The 12,158-nt window shown below is 43.6% G+C and overlaps 1 protein-coding gene across 3 annotated transcripts in view; it reads left to right on the top strand.

Moving 5' to 3' along the window:
• The window catches only part of XPO4 (exportin 4), a 143,665-nt gene that overhangs the window by 51,996 nt on the left and 79,511 nt on the right, over positions 1 to 12,158 (top strand). For all 3 annotated transcript variants that reach the window (XM_019524537.1, XM_019524536.1, XM_019524535.1), the window contains exons 4-5: positions 655 to 771; positions 1,513 to 1,666. In XM_019524537.1, the coding sequence (XP_019380082.1) occupies positions 655 to 771; positions 1,513 to 1,666 (271 nt within the window). The remainder of the gene's footprint in view (positions 1 to 654; positions 772 to 1,512; positions 1,667 to 12,158) is intronic.

Genomic DNA, 12,158 nt, shown 5'->3' with positions numbered 1-12,158 from the left:
TATAGTTGGTAACGTGCTTTCTAATGGCTTGTATGCTTGCTTATGTCTTCAAGCAATGATGCTTTCTTTTAAATCTTGCCAAGGTTTCTGCTTTTTTTGGTGGTGATTCTAGGGGGCTTTTGGGGGGGGGGTTGGTTTTTGTTTGTTTGTTTTTACGAGCTTTGTGTTTGGGGTGACTTAATCATGATTAGACGCCAGTATGGTAAATGTAGCAAATGGAATGGAGTGCCCAAATAAACTTCAAATTATTTGAACAGATATGACCAATGGAGGATGCTGGAAGCAGAATATTCCCTAGTAGTAATAAATGTAAAAACCCAGACACAGGGAGAAGAAATAAATAATATGGCTAGTGAAATAGTTTATGGTTTCCAGGTAAATCTGTAGGTAAAGCAAATGCATTTTCATGTTGTTATACTCTACTAAAGTTAATTTTTCATATTGCCCAAATACCAAAATCCTTTAGATAAGGGGAGATGTTTTGCCCAATAAATGGATTCTAATGTGCTTCATGATCTGAGGAAAGGTGGTGAGCCACTGTTCTAGTTTGACTACTTTTTCAGCCATCTTCTAAGAATATTTTAATAAAGTAATTTAAAATATAATTAAACATCATTATTGAACTTCTTTGTAATTCCTTTTATTTTTTTATAGCAAACTTTGGCCTGTTCTATTTTAACGGCATTGTTGAGTGAGTTTTCAAGTTCAAGTAAAACCAGCAACATTGGATTAAGCATGGAGTTCCATGGTAACTGTAAACGTATATTTCAGGTAAAACAATTAATGTGTATTAATACAGACTATTTAGCTTTATTAAAATAGTTCTCATGTACCAACATATGTATTCAATCAAAATTTATGCATAAGAACTCTGTTATAACCCATATATTAATTCCTTATTTTAGAAAACATTTTGGCAATTTTTAAAAAATATTTGCTTCAGGACCATGTAACATTTTTAAACCTCTTTATGAACCTCGATCTCTAGATCTTTATACAGTAGTAGTACTCTTAATCCTCTGCAGATAAAACTAATGCTCTGTGGAACAATGATAGACTTAAATATAGCTTTGGTTTAAAGCCAAGGAGTGCCATGTATTTAAAAATATTATTGCAGATGGTGTGGTCTGGTTGTCTCAGATGTATTGTTTGGCTATGGAGAAATGTTTTTGTGAAAGATTTGCTTTAAATTCTTTGATTGCTGTGAAATTGGCACAAAAGCATTGATAAGCTAAGACCAGATCCCCTTCTCTGTTAATTTTTAGAGGTATTTTTATGTTTTTCTCTTAATTAGTATTGTTCATGAAAAATCAGGCTTAAACTGTTTTTAAATCCTGTTTTATAGACTAGGAAAAAAAGTAGGGTCTTTCATAATATTTCATGTATTTTAATGAATAAACAGACTTTCTAAAGAGAAGAATTTTCCTTCCTCTCTTGAACCTTTTCTGATCAAGAATCTAGTATGTGATTTGAGAAAATCCATTTAATCACGTACGCTTGTTGTGATTGTAGGAGGATGATCTCCGGCAGATCTTCATGCTTACAGTAGAGGTACTTCAGGAATTCAGCAGACGTGAAAACCTCAATGCTCAGATGTCTTCGGTGTTTCAGCGTTATCTTGCACTAGCCAATCAGGTCTTAAGTTGGAACTTTCTTCCTCCAAATTATATCCTTTGTAATATCTGAACTTTACTTCAGATGAGTCGATTCACCTGGAGCCTTTGAAAAATATAGAACGTTTAGTTCTTAGCGGAGATAGTTTGTAACTTGTTGCAATGTGCTTTGCTGGTCACAGTACTTTTTACCTTTTCAAGTCGCTGTTGATTTGCACTGAAGCTGTAAGCATTTCTACTAAGGGAAAAATTGTCTCAGCAGAGCAACAGGTAGTTGTGGGCTGTTGGACTATATGGTATATGTCTGGATGGTGCAAAGCAGGGAGGAGCTTTAATGTGAGACCAAACTGAACCAGCAGAGAGTTGTTCAGAGCTTTTTCTTACTCTGCTTGTAGAACTTAACATTGGGTCTGCTATCACTTGCCTTCTCTTCACTGACAAGAGGCAAGGTTGAAGAAACACCTTCCAAGAAGTAGTCTTTCATTTGACTTCTCTGGGAACTGAGAGACCTACGTATACTACTGCTTCCTTAGGCAGGGATCCCAGAAAGAAAGGAGTTTGCCAGTAGGAAGAAGACTGCAGGTGGCACACCTCTTCCTCCTGCTAACCTACAGGTTCCTTAATGCCCCTTTTCCCCTCTTTCTCTCTGCCTTTCATTCCTTTTTGTGAAGTGTGTTGATTTCTGTGAACCTAAAGAACTGGAAAGAGGTTGAAGAGAGTAGAGGAAAAAGGAAGGACTATAATGCATAGACATAAAAAGTAAGAGTCTTGGAAGAAGAGAGAAGGAATGAGAGAAGGCAGGTAAAGATATCAAAATATCCAGTGCAAAAAATGAACTAGAAAAAGTAAAGGAGAAGTAAATCGGTGCACACCTGTTATACTAGATTTTGCATTTATCCAGCAGAGTTAAGTGACAATGCTACAATTAAATATTTTAATGTTATATTGGATTAAGCAAAGGATGGAAGAGATTCATTCTCCTCAAGAGGTGGTGTCAATGAATCCTGAGCACTGCTTATGAACAAGGGACATAAAGTTAGCTTTGTTTTTTTAAATTTAATTTATCACTGATACGCACTCGGAGAACTTGAATGTAAATTCTGGATTATGTACAGGGACTTTATATCGCTTCCAGACATACCCTTGTAGTGGATGATCACAAAACATTGTTTGGGCTGTTTTTGGTGTGTTTCCACTTACTGCGCAGCAGGTACCAAAAGTGAGATTTACATGCTTGAAAACTGACATTCTTCACATCTAGAAGGCAAAATGTACATATTTTGACTTATTTTTAGGGAAAGGACTTAAATTAAAAGTGAAACCTCCTTGTACTATCCTCTTGAAACGCATTGCATTGCATTAAATTAAGACTAGAATAATAAGCCATATTACTCATGGTTGGTGCATCTCATCCAAAGTGAAATTATTTCAGATCTGAATTTGGTTCATGTTCTTTGAAGACGAATGCCAATGGTTAATAGGATGGATGTGCTGCTGATCGTGTGGAAACAAGAATTTGGATTTGCAGAATGTTGGAATACCTTTTGCAGTTGCCTGTTTTAATCTGATTAGTGTCCACTCTAAGCAGAAAGGTACTTGTGCAGGAAGAGGTGGTTTCTACTGATTTGGCTCTACTTTTGCAGAAACCTTAACAAGGACACATTGTGCCATGGTTTGGAACTGTGGTAAGTTGTAGCAGTGTAAGCTACACACATATTAGGAGTTTGCAGTGATGCAGCTAAGTTGATGAAAAGAAAATATGAGAAACTGAATTGGAGTCCTATCTTCCATTTCATAGATTTTTAGGGTCAGAAGGGAGCTATTAGATCATCGAGTCTGACCCCCTTCCCCAGGCAGGAAAGAGTGCTGGGGTCAGATGACCCCAGCCAGGTGTTTGTCCAATCTCTTCTTAAATACCTCCAAGGGAGGTGATAGCACCATTTCCCTTGGAAGTGTATTCCATATTTTGGCAGTCCTCACTGTAAAGAATTTTTTCCTGATGTCCAGTCTAAATTTGCTGTCCTTCAGTTTGTGACCATTGTTTCTAGTTACCCTGATGGGTGCCCTGGTAAACATCATATCCCCTATTTCCTGTTGCCCCCCTGATGATTTTGTAGACAGCTACAAGATCACCTCTCAGCCCTCTGTTGCGGAGGCTGAAGAGATTCAGGTCCCTCAATTTGTCTTCATAGGGTTTTTCCTGTAGGCCTTCAACCAGACTCTGAACCCTTTCCAGGTTCTCTACATTCCTCTTAAGTGCAGCGCTCAAAACTGGGCGCAGTACTTCAGCTGCAGCCTGACCAAAGCCGTATAGAGGGGAAGTATCACCTCCCTAGACATGTTTGTGATGCACCTACTGATGCAAGAAAGAGTCTGGTTAGCTTTACTTATTACTTCATCACATTGACGACTCATGTTCATTTTGGAATTGACTCCAACTCCGAGATCCCTTTCCGCAGTTGTGCTACTTGGAATGATACCTCCCAGGCTATATGTGTGTTGAAGATTCTTCCTCCCCAGGTGCAATACATGCACTTATCTTTTGTTAAAGTGTATCCTATTCTCTTCCGCCCACTTCCCCAGCTGGCCCAAATCTGCCTGGATTCACTCCCTGCTCTCTAATTTGTTTACCTTGTATAGTTTGGTGTCATCAGCAGACTTGGACAGGGTGCTTTTTACTCCCTCATCCAAGTCACTAATGAAGATATTGAGCAGTACCAGTCCCAGGACAGAGCCTTGGGAGACTCCACTCCCCACACTTCTCCAGGTAGAAACTGACCCATCCACCACCACTCTAGGTGCATCCCATAAGCCAATTTTCCACCCACTGGACTGCGTAATAATCTACACTTGCAACTGTTTAGTTTATTTTTAAGAATTGGGTGCAACACTGTCAAAGACCTTTTTAAAATCAAAGTAAATAACATCTACTTCTGTCCCTTCATCCAAGCATTTTGTGACCCGGTTGTAAAAAGAAACCAGGCTAGTCAGGCAGGATCTGCCTGCTATGAACACATGCTTTTGTTGCCCCTTAGCATTATTTTACCCGCTGGTCCCCCACAAATGTGATCCCTAACAATTTTCTCAAAAGTCTTGCCAAGGATAGAGGTGAGGCTAACCTGCCCATAGTTACCTGGTTTCTCCTTCCTCCCCTTCTTGAAAATAGGTACCACATTGGCCCTTTTCTCAGCATCTGGGAACTGTCCTGAGCGCCATGAGTTCACAAACAGTCACGCCAGGGGTTCCACTATAACTTCAGCTAATTCCCTAAGTACCTTAGGATGAAGATCATCAGGGCCTGTTGACTTAAATACATCGAACCCCTCCAAGTGCCCTATTACTAGGTCAGCACTAACAGTTGGTGGATTGGTATCTACCTCACGCTTACCTAAAGTCCCATTGGGATGCATGCTTGTATCTGTGTCCAGAAACACAGATGCAAAGAAATCTTTTAGGAGCTCCGCTTTGGCCATCCCATCTGTTACCAGTTGCCCTAGTCCATCTTGAAGGGGCCCTATATTACCCTGCTCTTTCTTTTTGCTTCCTATGTATTTAAAGAATGACTTCTTGTTATCCTTAACGTTTGCTGCCAGCCTAAGCTCCGTTTCCGCTTTGGCCCTCCTCACTGCTTCCCTGCAAGCTTGAGCCAAGCAGGTATACTCCTCCTTGGTGGCTGCCCCCTCCCTCCACAGCCTATAGGCCTCTCTTTTCCCCTCCAGGCTCTCCTGGATTTCCCTGCTCAACCAAGAGGGTTTCTTTGCTCTTTTGCCCCCCTTTATGTGTACTGGGATGGTCCCTTTCTGTGCTTGCAGGATCAGTCCCTTGAGAAACGTGCACCTTCCTGGACTCCCATCTCTCCGATGCTTTTGCCTGTCAGTCCCTCCCTAAGTAATCTCCTGACCTTGTTGAAGTTGGCCTCCCTGAAGTCTAGCACTTTAGCCCTACTAGTTATCTTTCCCACCTTTTGCTGTATAGGGAACTCTTTTGATAGGTGGTTGCTATCCCCTAGGTTACCTTGTACCTGCAGATCCCCTACCAAGTCATCTCATGTGGCCAGCACCAGGTCTAGTAAGGCATTTCCCCTAGTGGGAACACTTAAATCCTGTCTTAAGTAGAGGTCCTGTAAGCAGGTTAGAAACATACGTGAAGGGGAGACCTGGCTGCCTGTTCCTCCCAGCAGATGTGTGGGAAGTTCAGGTCACCCATGACAACCAGGTCCTTTGAGCGCACTGCCTCTGAGAGCTGTCTCGCATTCTAGGTCTAACTCGTCTCCCTGGTGTGGGGGTCTGTAATAGACCCCCACTACCAAGTCTGTTTCTCCCTGACCCCCCTGTAATCTGACCCATAGTACCTCAATTTGCCCTTCTTCTGTAGGCCTAGCTTAACTACAGAAGATGTATATTGCTCCTTAACAGAGACAGCAATGCACCCCCCCCGCTCTATCCTGTTTGTACAGCCTGTAGCCCTTTAATGCCCACTGCCCAGTCATGGGTCCCACCAGGTTTCTGTTAGCCCAGACGGGTTGAATTCTTTGTTTGCATGCAGGAGTGCAAGTTCCTCCTGCTTGTTTCCCCATGCTCCTAGCATTAGTATATAGTCATCTAAGCCCTCCACTAGGTGTCCTTAGTACTTCCCCATCCTGATACTTATGAGGGGCCTTGGTACTTACCTGGACTGTTGCAGCACCTGGCTCATGGTTCATATAATTCCTGGCCTTACTGTCATCAACATCCCCCGCCCCCCCCCCGCCCCCCCCCAACAAACCTAGTTTAAAGCCCTGCGTAGGAGATAAGCCAACCTGTAAGAGAAGAGACTCTTACCTCTTGGAGAGAGATGTAGCCTGTCTCATCCAAACAAGGCCCTATCCTGGAAGTACAGGTCATGGTCAAGGAGTCCAAACCCCACACGATGGCACCAGCTCCAAAGCTATGAGTTGACTTCTCTAACACAGTTGCTGTGGTACTGTCCATGACCGCTGACCAGGAGGATGGATGAGAAGACCACCTGTGCCCCCAAACCTCTGAGCCTGGCTCCCAGCACCATGTAGTCACATACGACCCTGCCTGGGCTACTCTGGGATGCGTCATTTGTTCCCACATGGATGAGGACCATGGCATAGTAGTGGGAGGGCCTAATCAGGTCTGGAATCCTTGTGACATCTGGAATCTGGGCAGACATCGTATCTCCTGTACCATGGGATCTGGGCAGCAGATGTCTCCCTCCATTCCTCTCAGGAGGGAGTCACCCACCACGATTACCCATCATCTTCTCTTCCGGCTGCACGGTTGTCCCACAGCTTGTGTGGTGGTGGCTGTGGGTGTGGCCTCCACTGCTGTGCTCTCTGGTAGTGACACCAGGGCCTCGTATCTGTTCTCCAGCTGCACTGAGGGAGGTGCCCTGGCAGTGCGATGTCTAGTCCTTGAGGTAACTGTCTGCCATCTGGCTGTGTCAGTCCCCTCCTGTGATGCCTTCCCTCCAGGTGTGTGGTTCTGCAGAAAATGAAACTAGCCATCAGTCTCTTCCTCAGTTGCCCTGATTCCCTGCAGCCTGCTCACCCCTGCCTGGAGGTCCCTCACCTGCCCCCGCAGGACCTCAAGCAGGGCACACATGGGACAGGCAAGGGACCCCCAGGACCTTGAGGACCCGCCAGGCAACCCCTGCAGGCAGGGGGCCTGGGTGCTGCTGACCTACCCAATGGCTGTCTGGGTAGAGGCCTCAGAGGAGCCCTGGAAGGGAGGCAGCATCGGGGCAGGGTCCCTGATTGCACTGCAAGTCACCACCCCTCTTACAGACTCCCTCATGGGAGAGCGGGGTGCACTGCCACACGCGCGCATCTGCTCCAGCATCCAAACCCGACTGGCGCAGTTTGAATTTCCTGTGCTTAGCAACAGCTGGCTGGGCTGGACTGTGCAGCTGTGGCTTGTCCCTGTGCAGAAGAGCCCTCCAGCAGCTGGCAGCCCCTCCCCTTGAGGACTCTGCCCCGGGAACTTCCCTTAACCTGGGGTCTCCCAGTAAGTAGCCCCTTCCCTGAGGGGTCTGCAACCCTCCAGTCTAGCCCTCCCCTGCTCCCACTCCCCTGCAAACTCTAGTGCACCCCTAAAGAGCGCACCTGTTTACAGGGCCTGTTATATTTGTACATAGTCAGCAACTGGCTTGCTCTATGCAAGAAAATTAGGTGTTAATTGAAATGGATAAATGAACCTCTCCAATGTATTAATGTTAATGATGTTGTCAGTCACTTTCAGGATACAATACCTAGTAAACAATATTTTTAATCTTTTCCTAATGGTAGGACAGAGATATATTTTGTGCATCTCAAACTCATCAAACAAACTTTACATAATGTCACTAATTTACCCAAATACAAGGGAACTGTGAATGTAAGATAACCCCCCAATAATTAGATCTTACATACATAAAAAGTATAAATTTATTATAATTTCCATGTCTAGAATCTAATTATTAGGAGGATTATCTTAAATTCCCTCCCCACTGCTAGTGCAGGAGGTGGGGGAAAGGTGATGAGGGGGTCAGTAATGGGACAGACAGTGAGGGAGGCAGGTGGTAGGGAGCAGGCTGTGTGGACATGGTGAGGCAGGCAGCGAGAGGGAGGCTGCTTGCTCTCTTCTGATGTGGCCAACCCCCCACCCGACTAACTTCTCCCCTCCTGACCCCCATCCTCAGGCTGCCCTGATTCCCCCTTCCCCTGTTCCCCCATCTCCATGCTGCCTCTGTCACGTGTAGCCTTAGGTCTCTGCCCCACCTTCTCATCTCTACCCCTTTCCCCGTTACTTTTGCTCCACACTGGTATACTGTTATACTTTGTCCCTGCTGCAGCCTGAGGCATGGAGCATCAGTCCAGCCTGGCCCCCTGGGCAGTGACATGAAGCTGGCACTGCTGTTTCATGTTGGCCCCATAGCAGCAGCGTCAGCTCCCTACCTCTGTGACTGTTGGGCGAGGCTGGAGCCATGCTCTGTGCACCAAGAATGGAGCCTTCCAGCATGAAACAAAAACAAGGAGGAGCGCAGCAGAGGGAGAAACAGCTTGGGGGAAGATAGGGGGCTGCAGGGAGGAGTGATGGGATGTATAGAAGCAGCAGGGGTGGGGAGGGGCTGGTGGCACCTGTGGCTCCAGCCCCAACCCCAGGTTGAGGCTGCAGCTGTAGCAACTGCCTGTTCCCCTCTACCCCCTAATCTCCCCCTAGTTTAGATTCATAGATGCTAGGATCGGAAGGGACCTCAAGATTATTAAGCCTGACCCCTGCCTGGGCAGGAAAGTGTGTCTGGGGTCAGATGACCCCAGCCAGATACCTATCCAGCCTTCTCTCAAAGACCCCCAAGGTAGGGGAGAGCACCCACCTCCCTTGGAGGCCCATTCCAAATTCTGGCCACCCTTACCGTGAAGATATTTTTCCTGATATCTAGCTTAAATCTGTTCTCTCTCTCTCTCTGTCTCTTAGTTCAACCATTGTTCCTTGTTATGCCAAGAGGTGCCCTGGTGAACAGAGCATCTCTGATCCCTTGCTGCATCCCCCTAATGAATTTGTAGGCGGCCACAAGATCACCTCTCAGCCTTCTCTTGCGGGAGCTGAAGAGGTCCAGGTCCCTCAGTCTCTCCTCATAGGGCTTGTCCTGTAAGCCCCTAACCATACGAGTGGCTGTCCTCCGGACCCTCTCGAGTCTATCAACATCCTTCTTGCAGTACAGTGCCCAAAACTGGGCTCAGTACTCCAACTGCAGTCTGACCAATGCTGCATAGAGGGGAAGTATCACCTCCTTGGTTCTATTTGATAAAGTGCAGTTAGTTTTGCTGATGATTTCATCACACTGGTGACTCATGTTCATCTTGGAGTCCACTATGACTCCAAGATCCCTTGCCGCGTCTGTGCTGCTGAGAGGGTAACTTCCCAGCCAGTAGGTGTGCTGGATATTTTTGCGCCCTAGGTACAACACTCTGCACTTGTCCTTGTTGTACTGCATCCTGTTGTGTACTGCCCACATTTCTAACCTGTCCAGGTCTGCCTGCAATTGTTCCCTACCGTCTAGAGTGTGCATTTCACCCTACAATTTAGCATCGTCTGCAAACTTGGACAGAGCACGCTTCACGCCCACATCCAAGTCACTGATGAAGACATTGAAGAGTACAGGTCCAATGGTCTCATGCTTGATTGTAAAATTGTTAATTGGGAAAAAAGCACATTTCTTAATCAAGTAAATGCAGCGATTTTATTACTCTTGAATAGAAATTGTGACAATTGATCTTAATTCTTAAATGGTGAGGCCCCATTTATCTGTATTTTAAAAGGCTTATACACTTGCTAGAGCATTGGACATGGGTGCACTTCTAATGCATCAAAATATATTGCATACTTGAAATAATTTTTGTTTTTTATTTTAATATTAGGTGCTCTATTCATTCTCACAATTAAAGTACATTTTTAAATCAATCAATCAATTGTGCTGCATGGATTTTTCTATTACATTTCAGACATTTCCATCACAAAATAGTGTTTCAGGTCATGGAGCTATTGACAGAGTATTATTAATTTGCACTAAATTTCTGTAATGACTTATAACAGGTTTTGTATATCTTTAAGTAAAGTGAGTAGCAAAAGTGTATGCACTTTAAAATTCTTACTGAAAATTCTTACATGCTGCTTGAAAAAAGCTAACAGCATTAAATTTTGAGGATTATATTAAGGCAAGACATTACTAAAGAGGTCTTGTACTGTAGTAGGGGAGCTTGCTAATTTGCTCATCTAAGTGCAGTGTCTCACAAAACATCAACTATACAGGTGGCAGCATTGTATTAAAATCTAGCATGCACTTTCAGTGGTGGCAAGAGCTGGTTTGAAAGATGCGACTTCTTTCAGCTCACTTTAAAACATGCGCATCCCGCTTTAACATGCATGTAACATCAATTGTTATTTTTATCCATTACCTCTGTTAATTGCTAGTTCACCTGGTGTTTATGAATGTTTCAGAGGTTTTGGCAGTACTAATTGTAAACAACAATAGCATAGATTTCCTATTTTGCACTAAGAATGTATGACAGTGCTCTGGTATGTTGGCTTCTATTGTGTTTCTTTTTTCAGTACTTTTACAACATTGTTTAATGTTGTTCAGTTGGATCAAGCTGGTTTTGATCCCTTTTTTGATAAATCAACCTTCTGAGAGACTGGACTAAGAGATTATATATCTATATATAATATTATAGATACAGATATTATATATCTCCTGGATAAATTCATCTATGCAGATCTTACACCTGCAGTTACATACTGCATCTGCATTTTGAAATGCATATTGTTGGTTTGTAATACTCCATAATACTCCTTAACGCATGCAGCTAAGCTAGGGGAGTCTAACATAAGGCCCATGGGACTCCCACTGTTTAACTATTTACTCATCATGCCTGTGCCTTAAACCCAGTAACATGACGAAACTCCGAAGCCTCCCAGAAGAAAAGATAAAATACCCCAAATAAAAGCTAATGCTGAAGCTAATCAATATCCTGAAACTAAGTACACAAAATTGTTAATAATCTTTGTGTTAAGTCAAAAGACTTGTTGATTGGTTGATTTCATAACTTCACTCATTGACTGATTTTGGAAAAAAAATTGGATTGGGAGTAGCAGAAAACATCTTTTGCTCTGTTTAAGAACTTTTGATGTATGAATAATTCCCAAGAGAATGGACTGCCTCTATGATTTTTCTGTTGTTGATAGCTTTCAAGTCAAGGTATGTGACTCCCTGTAGGAGGGATGAGGAAGATCAGCAGGAGCAATATCAGGAGTCATCTTATTTGTCTTATGACTTGTCTCTTTGGGACAGTTCAGTTTAGGAGTGTAAAACATACCTGTGCCCCTGGATTGGATTCAGATTCAACCTGAAATTATTTCTCATTGCATCTGTGGAAGCAGCGCTTGGAGCAAATGGATATTCTAGAAATCTTGATCCAGATGAAATCACTGTTCCAGACTTCACATCTGAGATAAGACGCGATGCTGTCTAGATTATACTGCTGGGCTGTAAATAGTGTTCAGCCAGAACTATGGAGGTTGTATGTAAGGAAGTACAAAAGAAATTATTGAAGGAAGAGATTGCCAGTCTTCTCATCCTCAGGTAAAAGGCAACCTGACTTCTGAGCTGGAAGTATGCATTTAGAGCTGACTTTTCAGGAGATGTGAGAACTTTTCTCGGTTCAGCCAGGTGTTGTGTTTTGTGTTCTTTTTGAGAGTTAATCCTTTAATAATGGCTTAAAAATGCTAAACAGATTGACAAAAAGATTGGGATTGGTCATGGCATTTGAAGAATGTAACTAAACAAAATGTGGACACCATGTAGTTGAGACTGAAATCACCTCCAATTTGTTTCATCGTATGAATTTTTTCTATATATCTTGTTTCAAATTGTGTGACAATGTGTTAGTTTCACAATATTTCACAAACATTAATTGAGTTTTCAACTCCTGAAAAGCAAATCCTGTTTTCATTTTGCATAAGAATGAAGATGGAACAATGTCCTGATTTTCCCCCCCCCCCC

Source organism: Gavialis gangeticus, unplaced genomic scaffold (genome assembly GCF_001723915.1).
Source record: "Gavialis gangeticus isolate Ggan-Ray unplaced genomic scaffold, GavGan_comp1, whole genome shotgun sequence".
NCBI classification, from domain to species: domain Eukaryota; kingdom Metazoa; phylum Chordata; order Crocodylia; family Gavialidae; genus Gavialis; species Gavialis gangeticus.
The sequence above is the reverse complement of the archived record's forward strand: the minus strand, read 5'-3'. Positions and strand labels throughout refer to the sequence as shown.